This window comes from Crinia signifera, chromosome 11, assembly GCF_055691185.1.
Source record: "Crinia signifera chromosome 11, ASM5569118v1, whole genome shotgun sequence".
Taxonomy (NCBI): domain Eukaryota; kingdom Metazoa; phylum Chordata; class Amphibia; order Anura; family Myobatrachidae; genus Crinia; species Crinia signifera.
In genome coordinates, this window is record NC_139227.1 from 31,424,649 (window position 1) to 31,451,281 (window position 26,633).

General features: G+C 46.3%; 1 protein-coding gene and 1 pseudogene across 1 annotated transcript in view; both read left to right on the plus strand.

Annotated features, from left to right (window-relative positions):
- BCAR1 (BCAR1 scaffold protein, Cas family member) overlaps window positions 1-26,633 on the plus strand; it is a 92,686-nt gene that overhangs the window by 55,320 nt on the left and 10,733 nt on the right. Inside the window, exons 3-5 of the mRNA XM_083165107.1 lie at window positions 13,787-13,948; window positions 14,146-14,268; window positions 22,336-23,550. Of these exons, the coding sequence (XP_083021233.1) occupies window positions 13,787-13,948; window positions 14,146-14,268; window positions 22,336-23,550 (1,500 nt within the window). The remainder of the gene's footprint in view (window positions 1-13,786; window positions 13,949-14,145; window positions 14,269-22,335; window positions 23,551-26,633) is intronic.
- Window positions 19,955-20,073, plus strand: LOC146046572 (5S ribosomal RNA; annotated as a pseudogene).

A 26,633-nucleotide genomic window follows, 5' to 3' on the forward strand; every position in this document is an offset into this window, starting at 1 on the left:
GTAACCCGGCAGTTTTCTTGGAGTTTCTGGGAAAACACAGGAGGACGGTGGGAGGGAGAGTTTGTGGACTAAAAACGGTCACAGCTCAAAGTGAAAGTTGAAACTGTCACAGTTCAAAGTTAAAGTACATTGCAGAAGCTGTTATTTTGACAGGCTTTTAATTAGTACAGGGATATTGGTATTGGGGCTCCATAATGTCATTGGATTGCAATCTGTGTGTGTGTGGGGACGGGTGAGTGTTACCCTTGCCTGCAGTATATTATTTCCTTCATGCAGTAATAGAACGCTGTAGCTCCATGGCTTCCTAGCCGTATGCATTGGGGGTTGCGTCTGCTCCGTCTGACCTTTGTGCGGACAGATGTAGAGTCCCAGTCACAGATGTGAGTGTCACAGCTATTCCCTCGCCCTTTGTTATACGAGCCCCCTCTTCTTTGTCAGTCAGGATTCAATGCTCCGTGTCGCCTCCCATTTCCCCATTGTTTGTCCAACACAGAATAAACAGATCAGGCTGCAAATGTGATCCTGGATCAATGGCCGCCTGAGGTAGAAACAACCAGGCTTCCAGTCACCCCCTACAGCTATTAACCTGATATACACAGATTGGACGGTGTTGCATACATAGTAATATACGGACTTCAAGTGAGCGTGTCTGAATCAGGCCTAAAATGTAGACATTATGATGGGGCCAAAATTGCCTCCACATAGGTCAAAGTTGACAGATCTGAGGGAAGATGAACGTCTGTGCATGACACATAGGTGCGTCTTGGCGTCAAGACGCATGTGCGGTTCATTATGTTCTTAGTGAGGATAAATAACATGTACAATCATTGTGTAATTGGAGAAGTATAGTGTTGTGCTCATATTAATGCTGAAATGACCCTTTATTGAAATAGCAAGAAAAGCGAATGATGATAGCGGTCCCCATTTCTTCAGCGTGTATAACTACAACATGCACCTTGCGGTGGCTGGCAGTGTTCTTAGGGTTGTGTTCAGTATACATGACCAGCCATATCCCTAATTGTATTCGTTACTCTACCCCTTCATTACTCTTGGCACTCGCTCACAAACATGATATACTGTACCAGTCTTCCCACCGATTTACCTGTTTCTAGATGATTTGTACTCTGTAATATAACCTGCGGCTTGTGCTTCTGTATCTGTACTACACCCTCCCATTACCTCTACAGTCGGTGTTCCTTAGGATATAGTAGGGATGGCACTTATGGAGTAGGGGTAATGAGTCCAAGTCCAGACTAATGGGGCGTACACACAGTTCGATTTGGACACGTTTTTGATTCAATTTTGCTTCTCAAATCTAAATCGAACAGTGTTGACTAGCTTCGTTCGATCTAGATTCTATCCCGATGCGCGCCCCGCGGCACCAGGGTCCAAAACAGAAATAGATTTGACAGACACCACCTGTGCGCCATTCCCCCACCGCCCTCCTTCTGCCCTCGCACTGTCCTCTAACCGCCCACCCTCCCTCCTGTTCGATTAACCCCTTTAGTGGTGGGTTTTTTGGGAGTGCTCCCCACTAGGTGAGTTTTTTTTTATGAGGAGCGCTCCCTTAAAAAAATCCACCACTGCCTCCCTGGGTCCGGGCAGCGCCGCTGAACTGTCAATCAGCAGACCTGCGCACCTGCACCCTTCCCTTTCCCCGGCAAGCAGCTTGTCATAAGCCTGCGCCGGGGACTTCAATAGAAAACCCGGAGGGGAGGGGGGAGGAGGAGGCGCGGCGGAGGGGAGGGAGCCGGGCAGCGCCGAAGCTGCCTGAGTTCAGTGATTGAACAGTGGCAATCCCGAGAATTTTCCGGGCTTGCCAGACTGGACACTGAGGCACAGCCCGGAAAATTCTCAGGAGTGCTACTGAAGGGGCTAAGGCAACCCGCCGGGTCCCAGTGGCCAAGTCGAATCAGTATCGACGGCCGCCGAGATCAAACTGTGTGTATGTCCCTTACGGTTTTATTTTTCTCACATACAGTGTTTTATTATCTATCCAGGCATGTCCAAACTATGGCCCTCCAGCTGTTGTGAATCTACAAGTCCCATCATGCCTTGCCACAGTTTTGCTATTAGGGAATGCTACAACTGTAGCAAGGCATGCTGGGTTGTGTAGTTTCATAACAGCTGGAGGGCCACAGTTTGGACATGCCTGCTATACACAAAATCATATTTTTAAATCTAATGCATTGTGAGTTAAAATGCTAATTGGGAGAGAAAATATTTCTGAATGGGATGTTCTATTTGACATGGGATGTTGGGCAACCAAGCAGAATCTACTTATTTATTAACTAAAATATAATTGATAGTATCTGATTGGTTTCCCATAGCAACATCCATGTACAATAGAAATACAGTCTTAGTAAACTTCCCTCACAGCGTCTTTCTACCTAATGAACTGTACAGGTGCCAGAAAATAATCAACACAGTATGTATATTTTAGTGTAAATAAAATACTTTTTCATTTGTTAAACAATACTGTAAATAAACAGCCCTATATTCAAATGCCATTAAATGGCTTTCCCCTGTGTAATATTTATGTTTTTCATGTAAAATCTCTATTAGTGGAAACATTGGAGGTGACACATGCTTTATGACTGTGCGGTTACATTTGTGCACATATACCATAATGTAATAGGCAATAGTATACAGTTATGGGCCATGCGTTAGTGAAGCTGTGTTCCTATTATACATTTTTGGCTGTGAGATATAAGGCATACTGTAGTTCCCCAGAACCCCTGTAAAACACACAGCCTACTCACAATGGGTTGGGATCATTTGGTCTATTGCATTATGGTAGAAAGTCATTAGGTCGAATCCATTAGGTCGACATGCTAAAAGGTCGACATGATTCTAGGTCGACATGGGAAAAGGTCGACATGATTCTAGGTCGAAAGGTCATTAGTTCGACAGGTCATTAGTTCGACAAGGTCATTAGTTCGACATTGTCTATGTCGACATTCACAAGGTCGACATGGGGTTTTTCACTGTTTTTTTACCTGAATGTCAACACAGTCGACATGGACACAGTTTAAAGTGCACTGCATCCCCTCGCATCGCTCGCTGCGCTCGCTATGCGTCGGGCACGGTGCCTCGCTACGCTCGGCACACTATTTTATTCTCCCACCACGCCCTAGTGGATGGTAGGGCATGAAATACCGCCTGTCGGCACATGTTGGCTCAAAAAACAGTGAAAAACTCCATGTCGACCTTGTGAATGTCGACATAGACAATGTCGAACTAATGACCTTGTCGAACTAATGACCTGTCGAACTAATGACCTTTCGAACTAGAATCATGTCGACCTTTTCCCATGTCGACCTAGAGTCATGTCGACCTTTTAGCATGTCGACCTAATGGATTCCACCTAATGACTTTCTACCATAATGCAGTAGACCAAATGATCGCATCCCCTCACAATACAGTTAATAGCTCGGGAGCTTTGTGAGGCCTCCAGTACTGCCAGCTGAGACACAGCATTTGGGACAGAGATTCAGGATCTTGCGTCAGGAATTTTCCAGGCGGCTTCTCTCTGGAGGTATGCTGGGCCCTTGCCCCGAGACTGTATTTTTGGAACGTCGATTGCCAGCACAGCATTCAACGTCAAGCTCAGCTTGTGCAGGCAGATCTCAAACCACAGCCTCCATTCCAAGAACACAGCTTAACCCCTTGTCACGCTCCTTAAACAATGAGCTGTCCTGTGCTTCACTGAATAGGTTAATGGTCCATGCGGAACCACTGAAGACCGGGCAAGCCTTAGCCTACTGTGTGGGATATTAGAAGCACTCGGAAATGCCTTTAGATCGTAAGCTTTCATGAGCAGGGCCCTCTGCCTTCATGTGCGTTTCCTTATCTTACTTTAACCATCTTTGATGGCACCAAATCCTGTGTTTTTCTGTAACGCTGATACATAGGGCCTGATTCAGGTTCATTTTTACCTTTCCAAATTCAGTCCAGGGTCAGATCGCGTGGGTCTACATATGCGTATCGCCCTAAACATGAATGCGCAGACCCGCTGTATGAACGCCGGGCAGGGGAATAGGGCGTGCCCATGAAAACGCAGGGTGTTACCCTAGCAACGCATGCGGGCCGATGCCTGCTCACATGACGTAAGCGCCCGCCCCCTTTTCGGCCATCTCCAGCCCAGATAAAAGTCAGTTCATGGTCGGCGATCATTGAAAGCGTTGAAAATACGCTGCTTAGCAAGCCAACCTGAATTCGGCCCTGTCGTTTTCCGCTGTTGTACTCATCTATAAGTCACTTTTACTTATTAATTTCTGTACTCTAACTGGGCGCCGCAGAACCCTTTTGGCGCCATATAAATAAAGGATAATAATAATAATATCTGCAGATTTCTGGGCCCATGTTGATGGTAAATAGGGAAATCCTGACACCGTGGCAGGTGGGGGGTATTAGTGCACCCACTACACACACATACACAGTGGAAAATCCCAGTTTACTCTTCACAGACAGACAATAAGTAATAAGGAGGCAGTGGCACTGGTTTCCTGAGCTTGTGCGCACTCACACACACACACACACGCACACGCACCTTCCTCCTAACCTTTGTTACGTTAGTAATGACAGGGTTATATAGAGCAAAGGAAACATTTCTTTGCCAAGCCGCTCCTTCCTTTCTGTAACAGGCATAGATCACATTCTGTATATTGGAACAAAGAAATGTCCCGAGGTTACTAGCCTCTGTGTCACTACCCAAACATGGATCCCTACTGTCCCCTCCTCACAATAATAATACGTATCATTTGTATATAGCAGTAAATGTCATTTAATGCAAAAGATAGGATTGACAACTGAATAAAGGATCACTGGAAAACGTTGGGAAGTAGTTATGATTTTTGAAATACAGAACCTAAATTTGGCCCATCTCCCACTGTCAAAAGTCAGCCATTTTGTGGGATGAATTAGCTTTACCACTTTCACACAGAAAAAAGATGAACACCTGGATTTAAGGGCCCCATACATCAGCAATTAATTGTGACAATTTTCAGATATGGAGATGATTGCCACAATTAATTTTAGATGTGTGGGCTCCCCCTTTTGGCAATCCCAATCACAATCGCCAATCGATTGCTTAATCAGGTTTTTAAACATGCTTAATAATCTGGTATTATCTGCAGATCGTTTTTAGATGTGTGGGCATTCCCAATTCGTTTTCTTCATGTATTTACATTATGAACAGCTGAAATGACAATCGATTGGGGCAATTTCCAGATATGAAGATGCAATTTCCAGATATGAAGATGCAATAAATCTGCCGATCACTGAAATAAATCTGTAATGTGTGGGCAAAGTCGGATAGATCTGAAAATCCATTTATCTGGCCAAAATATCCCAATATCTGAAAATCCATAAATTGTGATTGCTGATGTATGGGGCCCATTAAACTCACATTTGCAGAACAGATTTCTTGGCTGGTCCCAGCATGTACCCCCTTTCTCACAGAAAAGCACATTTCTATGTCAAGCATTTGCAGATAAACATTGTTATTTGTTCTGTGTGAAAGGTTCATTGTGGGTCATAATTCCCATGACTTGAATTCCATTTAAAACTAGAGTTGGCTATCGACCATCGATGATTTGAAATAATCGATAGTTTATGGTCGGTGTAGAATAGTTTTGCCATCGACGGGGGGAGAACAAGATGGTTTCACTCCATCGATGTCCAGCATAAATGGATGTTATTTATAGCTCCGCCCCAACAACCGTGAAGCCTCACCCCCATGATTTGATTGGCCCTCAGGTCAATCAGTCAAAGAAAATAGTTGACCATAAAAACATTAATGGACATCCATTGAATAGAAAGCCACTATAGATGGCACTGTTGCCATTGATGGCAACTATCGATGGCAATGATAACAATGGCCATCCTTATGAAAAACCTGTGCTATAAAAGATGGGTTTTCATCTGAAAGTGGTATAACTAGTTCCTCCCGCATAATGGCCCTTATTCAGATCTGATTGCACTACAAATTTGTTCTCAAAATGGGCAAAACCATGTGCACTCATTAGTGTGTCAATTTGTCATAGCCACGGAAATCAATTACACACAGTAATGGGTGGATGTAAATATCTATAATAGGATATTAATATACAGTCTGTCAATTGTCACTCACTGTAAACCAGTGAAAGCACCCGTGGGATCTACCTCATTTAAATTTACAAGAATGGTTACAGGGTGGGATGCAGTAAAGCGAAACGGGTATAAACCTTGTTTTCGGGGTTTTACCACATTTTCATATGAACTAAGCGGGTTATTCAAATCCATTCGTCCTCTGTTTCTGCGCATGTGCAGACGTAGGGTGTGTGCACCCATGGCGAACTTTTGGTTTGCCAGGTGCACGCACCTATGACGCCGTGCGGAGGGCGGAGATGGGCGTGGGGGTGCCGGGCTGCCCCATTACCATATGGGAACACCCAGCGTTCCATGGTAATGAGGCAGTGACGTGGGCGCGGAGGGCTGGCAGCTGACATCTCCGGATGTCAGCTGCCCGCCCATATCCATGCCAGCGTGTACGCATATGTAAGTGACTTAAAAGTCACTCTCATATGCGTGTACCTTCCACATGTTTCGATGGTCAGCGGTTTCCCGAGGCACACGAATGGTTGTTTATGCATTTGCAGCCTTTTGCGGGCAAACCTGCACTTCGTGTGTGTGTGTGTGGGGGGGGCGTTCATTCATCGGGGTTTGGTGGACCAGAATAACCCACTAAATCCCCTCAGCCAGGGTTACCCTATAGAAACCTATGGGCTTCTCTCCGCAGTGCTGTGTGAGGGATCCATCACGGTTCCCTCCCAGCATGCCCTGCAGTCGACCCCGTGGTCCAGGGGGGGATGCATTTGGTCTACAGCATGGTGGTCGACAGTCATTAGGTCGACACCATTAAGTCGACATGGGTCTAGGTCGACATGGGAAAAGGTCAACATGGTTCTAGATCGAAAGGTCGTTAGTTTGACAGGTCGTTAGTTCGACAGGTCATTAGTTCGACAGTCAAAAGGTCGACATGGGGTTTTTCACTTTTTTTGAGCCGACATGTTCCGACAAGCGGTATTTGATGCTCTACCATCCACTAGGGCAGGCATGTCCAACGTTGGCCCTCCAGATGTTGTGAAACTACACATCCCAGCATGCTTTGCAATAGTTTTAGCATTCTCTAATAGCAAAACTGTGGCAAAGCATGCTGGGATGTGTAGTTTCACAACATCTGGAGGGCCAACGTTGGACATGCCTGCACTAGGGCATGGTGGGAGAATAAAATAGTGTGCCTGATGCACAGCGAGCGATGCGAGGGGATGCGGTGCACTTTAAACTGTGTCCATGTCGACTGTGTTGACATTCAGGTTAAAAAAAGTGAAAAACCCCATGTCGACCTTTTGTCTGTCGACCTATACATTGTAGAACTAACGACCTGTTGAACTAATGACCTTTCGACCAATAACCATGTCGACCTTTTCCCATGTAGACCTAATGACTGTCGACCATCATGCTGTAGACCAACCGATCCCAACCTGTCCAGGGATGGCGCCTCTTATCGCAAGAGCTGTCCTTTGCGTTACTAATCGCATATGTTAGTGCAAATGCGATTAGTATGCATGCGGTTGCTGGTGGAGGGGGACGGCGGATGTTAGAACATCCTGCCCCAAATATAAATTAATTCTCCGGTTTATTGTTTCATTGGCTATAAAAAGTTTGTTATAATGTTCTTTATTTACAGAACTAACACGTGTTTTATATATCCCCATCTCTGCACTATATCTATGAACCAAACGTCCCCACCCATCTCTCATAGCTGTCACATACTACAAGGGCTGTGGCTGACTTGCAGCTGCCATTATCCATTTCAGCACAGCACTAGAGGAGCCATGCAATATACTGTAGTCCGGGCCGGATTATGGGCCTAATGAGGCTGGCCTCATCTCCCATAGCAACACATTGGAGGCATTGCTGGGGGAAGTATAACACCCCCATAGCAACACATTGGAGGCACTGCTGGGGGAAGTCTATTAGAGTCTATGTGTTGCTATGGGGTTGATATACTTCACCCAGCAATGCCTCCAATGTGTTGCCTTGGGGGTGATGATATACTTCAATGTGTTGCTGTGGGGGTGACATACATTTCCCAGCAATGCCTCCAATGTGTTGCTATGGAGGTGATATACTTCCCCCAGCAGTGCCTCCAATGTGTTGCTAATGCTATGGAGGTGATATACTTCCCCCAGCAGTGCCTCCAATGTGTTCCTATGGGGTTATATACACTACTTCCCCCAGAAATGCCTCCAATGTGTTGCTATGGGGGTGATATACTTCCCCCAGCAGTGCCTCCAATGTGTTGCTATGGGGGTGATATACTTCCCCCAGCAGTGCCTCCAATGTGTTCCTATGGGGTTATATACACTACTTCCCCCAGAAATGCCTCCAATGTGTTGCTATGGGGGTGATATACTTCCCCCAGCAGGTCCTCCAATGTGTTGCTATGGTATACTTCCCCCAGCAATGCCTCCAATGTGTTGCTATGGGGGTGATATACTTCCCCCAGCAATGCCTCCAATGTGTTGCTATGGGGGTGATATACTTCCCTCAGCAGTGCCTCCAATGTGTTGCTGTGGGTGATATACTTCCCTCAGCAGTGCCTCCAATGTGTTGCTATGGTGTACTTTCCCAGCAGTGCCTCCAATGTGTTGCTATGGGGGTGATATACTTCCCTCAGCAGTGCCTCCAATGTGTTGCTGTGGGTGATATACTTCCCTCAGCAGTGCCTCCAATGTGTTGCTGTGGGGGTGATATACTTCCCTCAGCAGTGCCTCCAATGTGTTGCTGTGGGGGTGATATACTTCCCTCAGCAGTGCCTCCAATGTGTTGCTATGGGGGTGATATACTTCCCCCAGCAGTGCCTCCAATGTGTTGCTATGGGGGTGATATACTTCCCCCAGCAGTGCCTCCAATGTGTTGCTATGGGGGTGATATACTTCCCCCAGCAGTGCCTCCAATGTGTTGCTATGGGGGTGATATACTTCCCCAGCAATGCCTCCAATGTGTTGCTGTGGGGGTGATATACTTCCCCCAGCAGTGCCTCCAATGTGTTGCTGTGGGTGATATACTTCCCTCAGCAGTGCCTCCAATGTGTTGCTGTGGGGGTGATATACTTCCCTCAGCAGTGCCTCCAATGTGTTGCTGTGGGGGTGATATACTTCCCTCAGCAGTGCCTCCAATGTGTTGCTATGGGGGTGATATACTTCCCCCAGCAGTGCCTCCAATGTGTTGCTATGGGGGTGATATACTTCCCCCAGCAGTGCCTCCAATGTGTTGCTATGGGGGTGATATACTTCCCTCAGCAGTGCCTCCAATGTGTTGCTGTGGGGGTGATATACTTCCCCCAGCAGTGCCTGCAATGTGTTGCTATGGGGGTGATATACTTCCCCCAGCAGTGCCTCCAATGTGTTGCTATGGGGGTGATATACTTCCCCCAGCAGTGCCTCCAATGTGTTGCTATGGGGGTGATATACTTCCCCCAGCAGTGCCTCCAATGTGTTGCTATGGGGGTGATATACTTCCCTCAGCAGTGCCTCCAATGTGTTGCTATGGTATACTTCCCTCAGCAGTGCCTCCAATGTGTTGCTATGGGGGTGATATACTTCCCTCAGCAGTGCCTCCAATGTGTTGCTATGGTATACTTCCCCAGCAGGGACATATATTGTCTGTGACGGTACACTGCTGTTATATACTGTTTAACACACTAGCTAGCCCTCTAATCATATCCATCACACTGTAAATGTATTTTGCTGCAACCTTTCAAAATAGTTGGTTTTCTGCCATTTGAAGAAGGCGTCAATGTTAGGTTGTAAGAACCCTCTGCTCATTAGCTGCAGCCCTGCGGCTCGCTGAGGGTGTACATGGCTGTGTAAGGTGCTGTGATGACAGCGCGTGTGTGTGGAGATAAAAGTATCTGTACACGTATGGTGATAGCATGCAGGGATATAGCTGGATGTGTATTGTGTAGAATATGAGTGTTTTTCCTGTTACCCATTAATGCACAGTTAAACTACACATCCCAGCATGCTGCTGGACTGATGCGGCGCCTGTCAGAGACTGGCATGCTTACAGTACACAGATGTCTATGGGGGGCCCCCAAGTCACATGCTGGGTAACCTGGAAAACGTGATCTGTTTGGGGTCCTGCAGCCAGAGCTGCTTGGCGTCTTCTGTGGGAGCATTGACATTACCTGCACCTCCGCATCAGGCCCACTGTGTATAAGTGCCCTGATTTCCCCTCTATACCTGCCACCTCCTCTGACTGTCTGTAACTGCGGAGCATTTGGGGACAGCGAGAACAGGCTACTTGGCCAGACAGTGATGTGTACATAGTCTCAAAGCTTAAGATTAAATCCAGTAGCTATAATACATCAACAATTCCCACTTGTGGGCCGCTGTAATTACATTGTGTCACTGTGTCAGAGGCGAGTGCTGCCATGGCATTTATTGATGTGTATAATCACTGTATGACTTCCTACTGTAGGTCATTAGCGGGATCTGTGACAGTAACAGGACAACGTCCCGCTTAGTAATATCTTCTACTTACCTTACCTCACCACAGGAGCGTCTGCGCCATCTCCTAATGCTCGCTGCTATTAATCACGGGTAGTAATGCTTTACAGATATTGGGGTCATTCAGACCCATTCGGATCAGGCCAAATTCAGTCCCCCCCCTGGCCGATGGTGGGGGTCTGTGCATGTGCAAACAGTGAGAACCTCTGAATCAGGCCCAATGTGTATATGGGTACATTACAGCAGCATGCAGGTGCATAATACAATGATGGAGGCTGCGGCGTAATGTTATGTCTATGACATAACGCATGAGACAGAGGCCAGCGAGCAGCTTCTTTCCTGTACAGCTTATACAGTATATCGCAATTGGGTTTCTTTGAATAATAAACAGAGAGGAAAAAAAAAAGAATAATATAATGATGTTAGGAAAATTTCACATGGATTTTAACACTTGCTCCAAAAAATTGGAACCGAAAAAGAGAATTGAATTAGGCTGTGGTCAATATAGAGACGTTAGCACATTGAACCAACAAGGTTGAATACGTTCTTCAAGTCCTGGGAATTTCCTTGGATATAAGATGCAAGGAGCTTTGTCCCCCTTCCACCCAGCTCTGCAGCCCCTAGTCCTGTGGGTTAGGAGTGTGGGGCCTGCCCACCTTTTTCCTTCCATTTCCCCGCTGTGCCGTACCAGTCTTAAAACCAATCTAATCTATACCTATGCTATGGGTGAGTGTCCAGCACCCTGCCCTATTCTGAAATTGCTAATAACCTCATAATATTAACTTTGCACCCGATTGATACTTGGCATTAGTACAGGTCTTGCTATGCACACACAGAAGCGAATGCCCCAGTATTCTCCTGTGTGGTCCTGGCATTGGAAATGTTTTCCATATCATTTGCCATATGTCAGCTGTGGCGTGGATGATTGCATTGCATATTACGTCGCCTATGGCTTTCAGTGTAATTAGATGTGTTTGCTATGGTAACCTCAGGGCACCTAGCACGAATCTGCAGCTACTTAGCAAATCACTGTGCTCGGTTCAGGTGACCTCATAATGAAATTGTTTAATAGAAAAGTGCCAGTGACATAGTCATGACCCACAGAACCCCTCTGACAATGAGGGGAACAGAGCAGCACACATGGTAAGCCGTACGCCGCTGCTCCTGTGAATGGGCAGCTGATCTGCCTTGTCCACCCTCTGCCTTTTTTATGCTTACACTATAAATATTTGATGATGCATTTCCTAGGAACAGGATGGAAACGCTCTGCGTAGAATTGCTAGAAGGCATGCGGCTGTATCGCGGCCTTCCGACGGTAATTTGACCCCTAGTTTCTATATTAATCTTATGGCTGAAATAAAGGCCTTCCTTTCTCTGAGCCAGGATATAATAATCCAGCATGGCGATTTGCAGCAGCATCCTTCTGACAATAGAAAGTACAGAAAGGGGAACAATGGGGCCAAATTCAAGGTGGAATGTCAGGGTATTTCGTTATCTAAGTAGTTTCCGCGAATCCTTATTGTTTTATGTATTGACTTGGCATATCATGTTCCCCACAGAGATGCATGTAGATATGAAGCTTTTATTTTACTGATAAATACAACCCATTAAGAGTTGAACTGGAGAGATGTATTTAGCTGTGCTAACATTCTCTGTTATCGGTCACTTTGGCTAATGGAAGCTAGGTTGGCTGCAGTGTTTTTCAAAGGGATTTCTGACAGGAAGTGGACTGTGCGTAGGAAAATATCTCCCCTCACATCACACCTAACGTCTTACTATATCTTTAGCTGTGATAAGCTTCTGTATCAGTCAGATGCATACATTGTTGGATGATCTTATGGGTGAAATGTAATAGGATGAGAGATTCAGAAAGTGAGAGATTTGGTAAGAAATCTCCAGGTTATTTAAAGCGGCAATCATTTACACTTCAGAATCGAACTGGTTTTGCAGTGTAAATGATTGCCGTTTTAAAAAACCTGGAGATTTCTTACCAAATCACTCCATTTCCGAATCTCTCATCCTAGTAAATTTCCACCTGTGTGTTTTATAAGGCACCGTTAGGAAGTATCAGTGCTAATCCCAAATGTGGGTCTCTGAGGAGATTGGGAAATAACAGTGAACGCTGTTAAGGGCATGGATTTATCACACATTTTCAAGTCAAATTACACCTATAAATATATATTTTGATACATTATAGAAAGGGGAGTTGTACTGATAGCTGCTTATCTTCCCTTCAATAATCTCAGGGTTGTTATTACTTCAGTTCCGAGCCTGATTAGCAATAGATGAAGCTGTGGCTACATCACCTCCAGCATAGGGGGCGCTGTGGTATAATGGTACCTGGGGGTTCTGAGTGGTATAATGTGACCTGGGGCACTACAGTGTGTTTAACTAATTTGTGGTACTGGGAGTATTCATTTTTTTTTTTAATAACATCGCCAGCATATCCTATTGGCAATTATTTGGGAAGAGGTTTCACAAACCTTAATATGGCCCTGCTCAAGATGGCGGTCATTGCATGCTGCCATATTTCTATGAAAGGCAATCACGCCATTAATCATATCCTTAATCACCTGTTTGTAAGAGTGGGGCTGATATAGCATTGGATGCAGTAGTGTTATTTACTATAAAAGTAATGTGTACAAATAGCGTGTTCCCGTCTATTGGCCCGATTCATACCTGCTTGCGCAGCAGCTGAATATCCAAATATCTCTATACGCACACCATTCGCAAAGGTGATTAGTAGCAAGCAAGTAGGCGTCTGGGGGTGACACTAGTATACCCCTTTGCCAGAAGCACATATGTCCACTTGGGCACATATGCAGGCATTTTTTGTGCGTGCCCACAGCGCTTTTACGTGATCAGTATTACGCCAAGACATGCAGTAGCGCTCACTCTGTGACAGCCATAATGTGCGCTACCTAGGCTGCAGAAGATTTAAACCCATATAAAACACCCATTTATCACTTTCATATATCATTAAAATTATATATGGAGACTTAATGTAAGTGCATTCGTAGGGTTACTGTAAGATGCTAAATTGTAATTTGTCTCCATCTAGTGGTGACTGATGGCATTGCATTATGATGTGAGCACTATTAAACCTGGAAGCCTGTACCTGAATTTTTTTTTCTTCATGATTTAAACTGTGCATTGATATAAAATATTCAGATATCTCCCAGAATGGCATACAGTAAGTAACACACATGTTTTTTTGTTTTGCTTAGGTTGTTCTTCCCACACGGAAGGGACAAGTCTATGTGTATGAGTCTCCCAAGTCAGAGCAGCAGGATGAGTATGACATTCCCAGGCACCTCCTTCCTGCAAAACACCAGCAGGAGATCTACGACGTTCCCACCAGGTGCTTAGTGAACAGCTACAGTCCAGAGGTTAGTGTGCTATAATGTTATTACTCAAGGGGCCTGATTCAGCCGCATGTTGTCTCCTTTTTTTGACATTAATACCAATGTCATCCACAGGGATAAGCTAGCACTCTAAGCTTCCCCTATGGGATTGTCACGCCTGGGGTTAATGGTGTGTCGCGGCGTTATTGAATGTACAGTAACTAATTTATGGCCTCACACAGGTGTATGACATCCCACCAATGGCGGTAAAGGGTCCAGTCGGCAGGGAGCAAACGCAAGATATTTATGACATCCCTCCCAGTGTGGAGAAAAGCCTACAGGACCAGCTGCAGTCCCACTTAATGGTAAGTCGGGGTACGGCAAACCGCGCCTCCCGCCACTACGGTACTCACCTGTATGCAATGGAGACTCATTCACACATGGCCAATTGGAAACCACAGTGATACAACAAGCTGGGTAGCAGCAGACAGTTACAGGTAGGAGGGCCCTATTGGTGCAGTGTGTGTCACATGTCGCTCTAGAACAGGATGCAGGTTCCAGATCACCTACAGTTATTCCTGTACATTCAGTCCTGGCTGTTACTGCAGTGTCATTTTAGGTGTTGCCACCAGCAACTCGCTGGCCGACAATATTAATAAGAAATAAACCAAATTTACTTTTGTAACATTCTTTGTTAAGCCTTATTCTGACTCGAGAATGGCCTCTTACTGTTTCTGCAAGATCTCTGTGTATGAAATAATAAGGACATTTACTGAATGAGTACTGTTCAATGGTTCTCAAAGCAGGTCCCGGTGACAGGTCCAGTAGATAAAATATATATATATAAATGAATTCGATGAAGGGGTCTGTAGTCTTAGGGCACGATTCAGGCCTGTTCACTGAGCTGCAAGTGTCCGGAGCTCAGCGATCAGGTAAACAGCGCTCTGCACCAGTGACATCCAGCCCACGTGCACGAATGTGATTTCAGCCTTGCAAAGAGGGGGAAATTGATTTGACCAACAGATGAATTTGCCCTCCCCCACCTCGGGGTGTGCAGTAAGCTAAGACTTACTCTGCGCTGCGATGGCTGCGGGGGGATCGGGACCACTGATGTCGTTAGAGTCCCTCCCTCCCACCAGCCGGGAGCCGCCCACAAACAGCCGCCAACTGTCAATCAGCCAGCAAACAGCCTGTGATCACAGTCCATCACTGGCTGTGATCGCACAGAGGGCTCGCACATGCGGACTGCAGATAATCACCAGGACTGTGAGTTCACAGCCCTGTGATTCATTCTGAATTGGTTCCTTATTTCCAGGCAAACCTTCGGATTACACACAAAGTGGTAAATTTACTAAGATGTGAGTTCTATTAAAGATAGTATGTTGCCCATAGCAACCAATCAGATTATATCTATTATGTTCAAGAAGGTGCAAAATAAATAAGAAGTAGAATCTGGTTGCTATTGGCAACATCCCACCTTCAATAGATCTCCCATCTTAGTAAATTTACCTCAGAGACTCGGAATTGGTGCTGCATTATATATATCCAGGATGGAATACAGTAGATTTATTACTGCTGTGCGTCATCCGTTTGGTGATTTCATGAGGTAAATGTGCTGCAGTTATTCATTGCTTGTATATGTCGGACCCGCACAGACTCGTTGTCTGCAGTGTTTAATCTCCATGCACGGACACCACAACTCATATCTCACTGGGGGATAAGCAGCCGGAGACGGGTCAGATTACACAACTGTGGGGCCAGCAAATAATTACACTAATACACACACTTGTCTACATTTACACCCATGTTTAAGATAATGTCAAAAGTGGAGATTAGGGATTTAATTGGTTATTATCGGACAGCAAGACTAGAACACCATCATCATTTCAGTATTCGTAAAAAAAGGTTTTAGAACTTGTGTATTAAAGGCAACTTAACTACTGCAGCTTATAAGACACTGGACCTAGAGCCTTATTTAGATCTACTCGCTAAGCAGCGTATTTTCGCTGCCTAGCGAGCAGGTAAACGCTGCCTGTCCGAACGCCCACCCCCACAACCAGCCCCACGAATCCACGCATTTGCATGCAAGGGGATGTGTACATGTACACATCCCCTTGCTTGTGGCCGCTTGGGCGAACAATCATTCGAGGCGCCGGCCATCGAGTGTTTTTTCTCCCACTAGCAGATCAAAGTCAATCTGCACTGACTTTTATCTTGGCCGGAAATGGCCAAAAAGGGGGTGGGCGCTAACGTCATGTGACATCAGCCTCCCACCCGAGCAGGCATTGGCCCACCTGCATTCCCAGGGGAACACCCAGTGTTTTTATGAGGATGCCCCTAAAACGCTGGGGGTTCCTCTGTCTCAGCCTGCTCTCTGCACCCTTCCGTCCCCTGCCCATGCGAATGCCCGGGGAATGTGATACTCGCCGACGGCGTCCGCACAGCGGGTCTGCACATGCGTATTTCTTCTGCGGTAGACGTCAGGGGCCAGAGGGATTACATTGGGTAGAGAGTGAGGTCACGACCTTTCCAGCACCAGAAAGGATAAAACTTCTGGACTGCCCAGAGACAGCCCTGGCTCCTCCCTCCTCTACCCCACCTCCTAGGCTAGCTTACTTTCAGTTTTGATTGTGCTGGCAGGAGCCAACACGCATTTTGAAAGGGCTGCTGTTAAAGCAGCTTAAACTTCGTTTTTAATTTTTTTTTTTATTCTTATTTTTACACTGACTGGAGTCAGTGACAGAGCAGCAGCGCTGGGGGTCTTTTAGACCCCTGCACTGCGCTCCATCACCCGGGACACGGCAGCCCAACACCACCCACGTGGCTCCCACAAGCGGAGGTGTTCGGCTGGCTCTGAAGCACTGGAGAGCACAGCCGCGACGGGGACCGGGACATCAGCGGTGAGCACCGCTTACAGGTAACGCGCTCCCCGCTGGGAGCGCGCGCGTGCGCATTTCTAATGGCGGCTGAGCAGCTCGGCGAGGGGGATCGCCGGGCTGCACTAGCAAGCGGCAGAACCGCCGCCTCTCGTAGTGTTGTGCACTCTGTCCCGCTGGACAACCAGGGAGACTTTGAGTGTGGGCAGTGGCGTCGGTAAGCGGGGCCGCCCGGCAAGCGCCGGATCCCCGCCATTTTACCGGCGCCACATGAGTCATTTAATCCCGGTGGCCATTTGCTAGTAGGGGGAGGGAGCCTCTCCTCACACAGCCCCTCTCCCGGAGACAGGAGCTAGGATGTACCCACGTGGTTTCCAGCCCTGATCTCTTCCTGCCTGCCTGCTGCAAGTGTAAGAAGGACACAGAGAGCTCTCTGCCAGTCTGGAGTTCCATCTCTTCACTGCCGGGCCATATGGGCAAATCTCCCCTGTACCTCTCCTACTGGAGCACAGGGTACAGTACTTTATGCTCCTGCCGGCCTTTGTGCTTTGCGGAGCTCAGTGCCACTTTATTATTTGCATTGTGCTATGTCTCATAACTGTGTTAACACCATCACTGCATGTCAGAAGTATAGGTGTTAGCTGTACCAGTTTAGCTGCCTCTTGTACAATTTTAGAGGACAGCGATAGTGACACAGGAACTCCTATATTGGTGTCCTGCACACATTGCAAGGCTGGCCCAAGTACCACCGGCCAGCCTGGGCATATGAGTATAGCCTGATGGCGCGGCTACCCTTTCAAAAAGGGACGCCATTGTAAGGACGGAGTCCATGGTACTTTCCCAGCTATCACACGGTTCTGGCGGTCATTTAAACATACTTGCCGCCCATTGCACGCTGCTGGAGGCTCCTGACTACTAATGCCAGGGCTGTGCTCAAGCTTGTCCTGATTAACTGCATATTGAATGCAGCTGCTCCCCCAGGTTCTGTGTTCAGACAGTGGGGTTTAGAGCATAGTGGGACAGTATTGGGCTGTATGTAAATTAGGTCATAGCACTCCTGTGTTATATACCATGGTGTTGTTGATGGCCTGTGGCAGCTCATCTCCTTATACTGTCTCTCTTATCCAGTGATTCTATCTCTGGTTACCTATACCTACTCTCTCTCTCCCTGTGTGTGTGTAGTGTATATATTGTCAGGTGGAAAGTGTATAACTCCGTTTACACAGTCATCTGAGGCATGTGTCTGTGGCCTTCCATGGTGTATTTTTCCTCTGTGACATAGAGATCGTTAGATTTCTGCAATAAGCCTCTAATTGTGCAATGTGTATCTGCTGGCTGACAAAATAAAAACCCCTTCTTGCTTTCTTCCAGAAAGATACTGTGTTCTCAGATGACAGTTTATGGGGGGACAGTTTGCTGCCAGCTAGGTCATAAGGTGCCCATACACGTACCAATTACCCGGTACTTTTTGTGCTAAAATAGCATCGCATCCCATGCACAACATATGCACAACGATGCTATTTTAGCACAAAAAGTACCGGGTAATTGGTACATGTATGGGCACCTATACAGAGGACAGCAGGAAGTCTTATACCCTGCTATCAGAGTGACACAGAGGTCACTCCATTCATCAAAGGCAAGGGCAGCAATGTCTAATGCAGGTAGCATGACTTGTATGTTACTAACTCATGAGTTAGCAAAGTTTTCCATAGCAAGTCAATTAGAAATCACAGTGTGTGCAGCCATTACAGTTCTGGTCCAGACACTTAGTGTAAGACACCTCTGCTAACTTTTAAACTCTGTCGGAACATAGTCAAGGCCTGTTTTACCCTAATAGAGCAATAGCTCAATCAGCAACGCTCCCGTCTCTTAAGTAGACAAGGCGCACGGCTATAAGGATTCAGTCCCCACAATACCAGGGGTTATTTCATGTTCTGACAGGGCAATATGGCAAACGTCACCAACGGTGGACTCTGAAGTGTAATTTATCCACAGGATAACCTTCGGTATTCCTGGTCATTGGAAGTTGGAACATTGCACTGTCACATATACAGCTGGTTGTGGTGTGTACGCACAATACAATCCAGTGTGGGATCTGACTATGTAGTCGGATTTACATTCGAATCACATGCATGTAACATGCAGATCGCACATTTGAGATAATTTGACTTAGTATTCCTCCAGGCCTCTAGTAGCCTTGCACCCCAGCGGGGTAGCATTTTTGGGAGATGCAGCTGTGGAGGTGCAGTACGAACTGTGTAATGGTTAACATTACTACCTCACGGCACTGATGTCAATCTATATTCATACCACACTGGATATGCCCAATCTCGTTTGAGATCACATGGGAACACCAGCTTTTGTAGATAACATGGGTTCCATTCAGACAATGCCATTACCCTAACGGTGTGGAGTTTATGTGCATTCTCCCCGTAATTGCGTGGGATTACTCCAGGTACTCCCGTTTTCTCCCACAAACAATTCGGTTTGTCATTTCTTATGGTTCTCCTTTAGGTTATGTTAGCGGAGTAACACTGGCTGTAGCTTTTATAATTAAAAGCTAATATGGCCTTGACTATGCATCCCTTCAGGGACGCAATCTCACGTTGGTAGAAGTTTTACTGGTTGCCAATGTTGACGGCCTTGTTCATTTCAGCGCCACCATATGCTATATACCAATATGTTGAATCTGTACAACCTATTGTATAGGGGTACATGAATGCATATGTTTATGTTTGTAGGCATTTGTGTATGTACATGTGTATATATATATATACATGTACATACAAAATATATGTGTATATATATATATATATATATAGCGGTGCTAGGTCAGCATTCTCGCTTCTTACATTCAAACAGCGGTTCGATATAGTTTCCTGTTTGTTTGTTTTCTAATGTATCTACATACACATACATTATAACCAAAACTGATCCTTTTGGTAAATCCGTGTTTTATACACGCAACAGTACATCTTAAGGCATAGACTTGATAATGCTATTATGGAAAAGATGCTTCTGTCTTGAAACCTAAGTGAAAAAGACAGTCCTGTGGGATTTCTGCAAGGTAGAACCTTGGTTTCTAGGTCACCCTGTGCAGGTCCAGTCGGGTGATGCAAAAAGGGTGGTTTGTTATCAACCACTAGGGTGACACTCTGAGTGGGCCTGGCTATGAACCTACGGCCACACCACCCTGAACACGCCTGATCTCGTCTTATCTTGGAAGCCAAGCAGGGTCAGGCCTGGTTAGTACTTGGATGGGAGACCGTCTGGGAATACCAGGTGCTGTAGGCTTAGGCCTCCCGCTTCTTCCAATGGGTGCAGCGCAAGATCCCGGCCTTGTTGGCAAAACTATACCGGCCGATGGACCCTCCCTTCGGAGGTGTTCCTGTGGTTGGTAGGCCATTGGGGTGGACCAATGGTGGATTGATGGCTTTGCTTTACATTTACCAGGTCACCCTGTATGTGTCCAGGTCTCGAGACCCTGCAGGTTACAGAGTCCACGCTCTGTAATGTCAGTCCAGTGGCTATTCGTTCGAAGGTAGGCTTTTCCCCATTTTTGCTCCTCCTCAAAGTAATTTGTACATTAAAAGTGGAGGTGGGGGCACCTTAATCCAGGAGAATCTGGTTCTCGGATCTGTGAACCCTGTTAGGGGTCTCTCTTATCTGTCTGCCTCTGGGGCCAGAACTGCTCACAGGGTTGTTAAGACAACCTTATTAAGAGCCACGGGATTGAATTCAATCCCAGAACTTACCGTTTGTCTAGGGTTTTGTCCTTTCGGTAGAAGTAGTGGGGGCTGGCCTCTGCCTGTTTTCTTTAAAGGAACAGGGCTCGGCTCTCTCCTTTGTATTCCACAGCCTATGAGCTTTGTGGTACGATCTCCGCTCATTCTAGCAGGGGGTCCTCCAGATCCAACCTCTGGTTGTTACAAACATGGTGGTTTGATAAAATCTTTCTCTGATTCTTTAGGCCCTTTAGGGCTCTTTACAGGCTAACTGGGACAACGGTTTGCCTGTTGACCGTTGCTGCTGGGTGTCTGCCCGGTAGGCTCTGTCAGGTCAATCGCCCTTCATGGTCTTTCATTCTCATAGAACGGATTCTTTGAAACATTACTTTACACCTCACAAGGTGGTTCCTGAATTTCAGGTCATCCAGGAGATAGTGATCCCTGCCCTTTGTAGGCCGGCGGTCTCTCCTGGGCAGCAATCAACTGGAGATGGTCTGTGCTTTGCACGTCTATGTACATCACGCTGTAATACTTTGGCCATCTGACTCTCTCTTTATCCACTAGAGAATTCATAAGAGGGGCTGGTCTGCTACCATGCAGACTATTGCCAGTCGATATCTGCGGTCGTTTATCAAGCAGGATTCCTTGTTCACCTCACTCCCTGTTCTTGCAGGAGTACGGGCTCATTCCACTACATCTGTGGGTGTGTTTCGGGCTTTTACAGGTGGTGCAACGGCACAGCAACTTGGCAAGGTGGCAACTTGGTCGTCTGCCAACGATTTCTTACGCTTTTTTGCGTTTGTTATGTTTGCCTCTCAGAACTCGGCATTCGGCCAGAATATATTGGCCGCGGCACAGGCGCGTCCCCACCCTTAGGTGGCTGCTTTAGGACATCCCAATGTAATCCCTCTGGCCCCTGACGTCTACCGCAGAAGAAACTGAGATTTATGTCTTACCTGTTAAATCTCTTTCTTCGAGGACGTCAGGGGCCACAGGGATCCCTCCCTGCCGCGCCTGCTTCATGGTATTGAAGTTCATGGTTCCTCCGTTGAGTGAACTTAGTTAAAAGTTCCTTTGTTGAGGTACTTATACATGTCACAGTTATGGTTCCTCTGTTGAGCAACCACACACACATATATTGGTTGAATGTTACTGTATGGGTTTCTCTTCCTTCTATCTTGTCTCCTGCCTGGCTTTGGGAAAAACTGAAAGTAAGCTAGCCTAGGAGGTGGGGTAGAGGAGGGAGGAGCCAGGGCTGTCTCTGGGCAGTCCAGAAGTTTTATCCTTTCTGGTGCTGGAAAGGTCGTGACCTCACTCTCTACCCAATGTAATCCCTGTGGCCCCTGACGTCCTCGAAGAAAGAGATTTAACAGGTAAGACATAAATCTCAGTTTTTGCCCATGCACACACCCTCACCATCGGGCCATACCAGTCAAACCTGAATCATGCCCCTGATTCTGAGCCGATGCGATTATTTGCTGTTATACATGCGTATTACTGTGTGCATGGGCACAAAAGTGGGCATCTCAATCCTGGCACAAGGTTGTATCCAATGGAAGGACTTTGGGTACCATTTACATAAACTTTCAGATAAGCGATTGCCCGTATTCGTTCTTTCATGTGTGACTCAGAATTAGCCCCACTGCAATAATCTATTATAACCCAACAGCAGCTGTTAAATAATGAATACTGTTTGTGAAGTTATAAATTGCCTAAAATCTGGTGTTCTGTTGTCTTCATATCAATTCATTGAGATTCTCGTTCTCTCCTGATATTCTTGACTTGTAGCATTAACTGCAATCATGACACTGTCCCTTTATTCCTTCAGATCTATGATGTTCCGCCTTCTGTGAGTAAAGATGTGCCGGACGGTCCTCTTAGAGAAGATACCTATGACTTCCCACCTGCTTTCTCAAATCAGAAGATGCAGGTTGCTCCTCAGGCTTCCACTCACCTCCATGATCCAGAACCCTCCATCCCTGAGGATATCTATGACATTCCTCCTGCTGCTGTGAAGGGCAATGACTCTTCATATTCCCAAGAGATATATGATGTTCCTCCCAGCTTAAGGAAGCCAGCTGGACACAATTTCCATGATGTTTATGATGTTCCAAGAGAGTTCCATGCAGGAAAAGGCTCTCTGGAGACCGAAGCAGATTATATATATGACATCCCTCCTCAGGTGGACAGGGAGGTGAAAGTTGTTGATGAATTGACGGGAAATTTCAAGAGGTTGTCTGCCTCCAGCACCGGTAGCAACAGGAGCAACATCTCAACCTCTTCGCTTGACACGATCCCAGTGAAAGAATCATCGGTCCTCCCACCAAAAACAGCGGGGAAGGAGCTGAATCTCGATTTAGAGGCAGCCATGGATCTGCTGGTAAAACTACAACATGGCGTCAATAGCTCTATCTCCTACCTAATGTCCTTCATCAGTAGCACCTGGAGAAGTCCAGAGCAAATGGAAGTCAATGTGCAGAGTATTCAGGCTGCAGTTGACGGTGTGAAAAGCACATTCAAGGATTTGCTGGAATTTGCCAAAGGAGCGGTGGTCAACTCGGCACAAGCGTCTGACCGGACCCTTCACGCCAAGTTAAGCAAACAGCTACAGAAGATGGAGGATGTTTACCAGCAGCTGCTTAAGCACAGTCAGGCATTGGACAGCTGTAACTGGGCCTTGAATGTATTGGTAAATAATAAACCGGGTTCTTCAGATGACCTTGATCGCTTTGTGATGTATTCGAGAGGGATCCCCGATGACACCAAGCAGTTGTCTTCCTTTCTACATGGAAATGCTTCATTACTCTTTAAAAGGACAAACAGGCAGCTTTCCTTGGGAGAGTCCCAATCTGGACAGGAAAATAGCAATCACTTGGCTAACAACAACAATAATTTGTCTGCTGGTCAAACAACTGAAAAAGCTAGTATACAATCAAGGCCTCTGCCATCGCCCCCGAAATTCATTGCGGAAGAATCTCCTGAAGGGCAGTATGAGAACAATGAGAGCGGCTGGATGGAAGATTATGACTATGTCCATTTACAGGTGAGTGTGGATGTCACTTGACCTCATTTAAAGATATTAAGATGCTTTTTTTAACATGGTGCAATGCTGTAAGTAGGTGTCTCCTGTTATCAGGTTGAAAAGAAAAGCGTTATTAACTTCCCTTTTTATATTTGTAAATGGTTTCTTTTAAAAGACTGACATTCTCTTCCGTATTTCCTTATTGGTCACATCATGATATCTATCTTAACTCTAGAGTTAAGAAGCCAGAGATATATTACATATAGTTACATAGTATTTAAGGCTGAATAAAGACTTGCGTCCATCTAGTTCAACCTTGGTTGTGGAACCCTAGAGTGAAGGAGGCATAGAACTTGTGGACATCTAAATTGATGAGGGCAGAGAACTGGTGGAACTATAGAGTGAACAAGACACTTGCCTGAACTCTGGAGTGAAAGATGTATAGTAGTGTTGAAACTCTAGAGCAGGGGTCCTCAAACTGTTTTGTTCTGGGACCCTGTCAGACAATAAAAATAATGACAGGACCCCAGCAAGTTACTACTGAAGGTCATCACGTCACATGTGTGGTCAGCAGACAGCACACGCATGGCAGCATTGTGGAGGCACAACATGATGTGAGGAGTAACAGACAATTCAACAGACTTTTCAGACTCCTTGAATCACTGACTGAGATTAGAAAAGTCATCAGCCTGATGGTCAGAAACATGGAGTCGCGACCCCAAGCTGAGAAGGTCGGGACCCACTTTGGGGTCAGGGCCTACAGTTTGAGAATCGCTGCTCTAGAGTGAAGGAGGCTGAGAGAGGGTGGAACTCTAAATTGAAGAAGGCTGAGAGAGGGTGGAACTCTAGATTGAAGGCGGCTGAGAGAGGGTGGAACTCTAGATTGAAGGCGGCTGAGAGAGGGTGGAACTCTAGAGTTAAGGAGGCTGAGAGCGGGAGGAACTCTAGATTGAAGGCGGCTGAGAGAGGGTGGAACACTAGATTGAAGGCGGCTGAGAGAGGGTGGAACTCTAGATTGAAGGCGGCTGAGAGAGGGTGGAACTCTAGATTGAAGGCGGCTGAGAGAGGGTGGAACTCTAGAGTTAAGGAGGCTAAGAGAGGGTGGAACTCTAGATTGAAAGAGGCTGAGAGGGTGGAACTCTAAATTGAAGAAGGCTGAGAGAGGGTGGAACTCTAAATTGAAGAAGGCTGAGAGAGGGTAAAACTCTAGAGTTAAGGAGGCTGAGAGAGGGTGGAACTCTAGATTGAAGGCGGCTGAGAGAGGGTGGAACTCTAGATTGAAGGCGGCTGAGAGAGGGTGGAACTCTAGATTGAAGGCGGCTGAGAGAGGGTGGAACTCTAGAGTTAAGGAGGCTGAGAGAGGGTGGAACTCTAGATTGAAGAAGGCTAATCATTTCTTTAATAAGATGAGTGTTCTTATCTACAAAATAAGAAAGAAGATTACTGTGATTTTAAAATGTTCTCTTGAGAATACCTTAAACTCATTTTCTAGATCAAAGGCTATGGGTATGTGTATACTGTACATATACCCAATAGGCCTGATTCTGAATTGTATGCAATTGTCTGTGTGTACATCTATTGCGGCTCACACATCTGCTAATACAAGCCATCCCTGATGTACAGCCATAGGAGAACTAAAATGTCCACTTTGAGCGTCTGTAGATCCTACAACACAGCTTGGTGCCTCTGTAGGCACCTCCATTTTTGCACCATGGAAACCTGCACCAGCTCCATCCTCTGTGCAGATTATATATGACCTCACATGTGAGCAATAAAGCATCTGTGTATGCAGCCACCTCTGCAGCACACCCAGCACATGGACTTGCTTGTGAATAGCCACCACCCCAAAACATTTACAGTACACTACTTCATGCATCTGGGATCGCTACTGTGTCTCTTTTATGAACACAGTAGGGACGCATGTCCAGTAACTGAGTCCGAAATCAACAGGGCACACGCCTCGGAATCAGGCCCATTGTGTATCCAAGTGCGTCAGGAGCCTGCGATGGCTGTCAATCTCCCTGCAGCGTCAATCACCCTGCGGACGTTTGGGGGCGGTAAAGCAGGTTGTTTTCAAAGAAATCATGTCTGAACCGGGCCCTTAGTACAAATAAGGCACCAAATTGTGTGTTTTTATAGCAGAATATCTTACAAGGGACATATTACATAGAGATTACATCTCCTCAGGGTAGCAGGACAGGAAGCACAATTGTACATATTACATAGAGATTACATCTCCTCAGGGTAGCAGGACAGGAAGCACAATTGTACATATTACATAGAGATTACATCTCCTCAGGGTAGCAGGACAGGAGGCACAATTGTACATATTACATAGAGATTACATCTCCTCAGGGTAGCAGGACAGGAAGCACAATCCCCTTTGTCTAGTTGTGAGAGAGCCTGACTGTGTGATGTCAGAGACCAGTGGGATTATATTACTAGTTAGAATAAAGTGAGACCCTCTGGCACAGTAACCATGCCTTGTGCACATAGGGTCTCTGGAACCATATCAATGAGTCTGATGCAGGTTATCCCAGTATACCGCGATGGCTTCCCATCTGTGCATGAGCAGAAGCCGCACTCTGGGCCAGATGTATCAAGCTTCAAAAAGTGATAAAATGGTGAGTGATAACAACCAGCCAATCAGCTCCTACCTGTCATGTTACAGGCCTGATTTGAAAAATGACAGGTAGGAGCTGATTGGCTGGTTGCTTATCACTCTCCAATTTATCATTTTTTGAAGCTTGATACATCTGGCCCTCTCTATGTACAGATTCTAATCTGCAGTCCCGCTCTGAGTGCCCCAAAGTTGTTGGGGCGCTAGGATGGGTGGTGCTGGGCAGTGTTCAGGAAAATGGTGGTGTGTTGGACTCAGCAAAGAGATAATGTCATACTTATACTTCTCCTCATAGTCCAGGCATGGCCAAACTATGGCCCTCCAGCTGTTGTGAAACTACAAGTCCCATCATGCCTTGCCACAGTTTTTCTATTAAAGAATGCGAAAACTAGGGCAAGGCATGCTGGGATGTGTAGTTGGACAACAGCTGGAGGGCCACAGTTTGTGCATGCCTGCTCTAGTCCAACCAGAATCCATGTTGTTG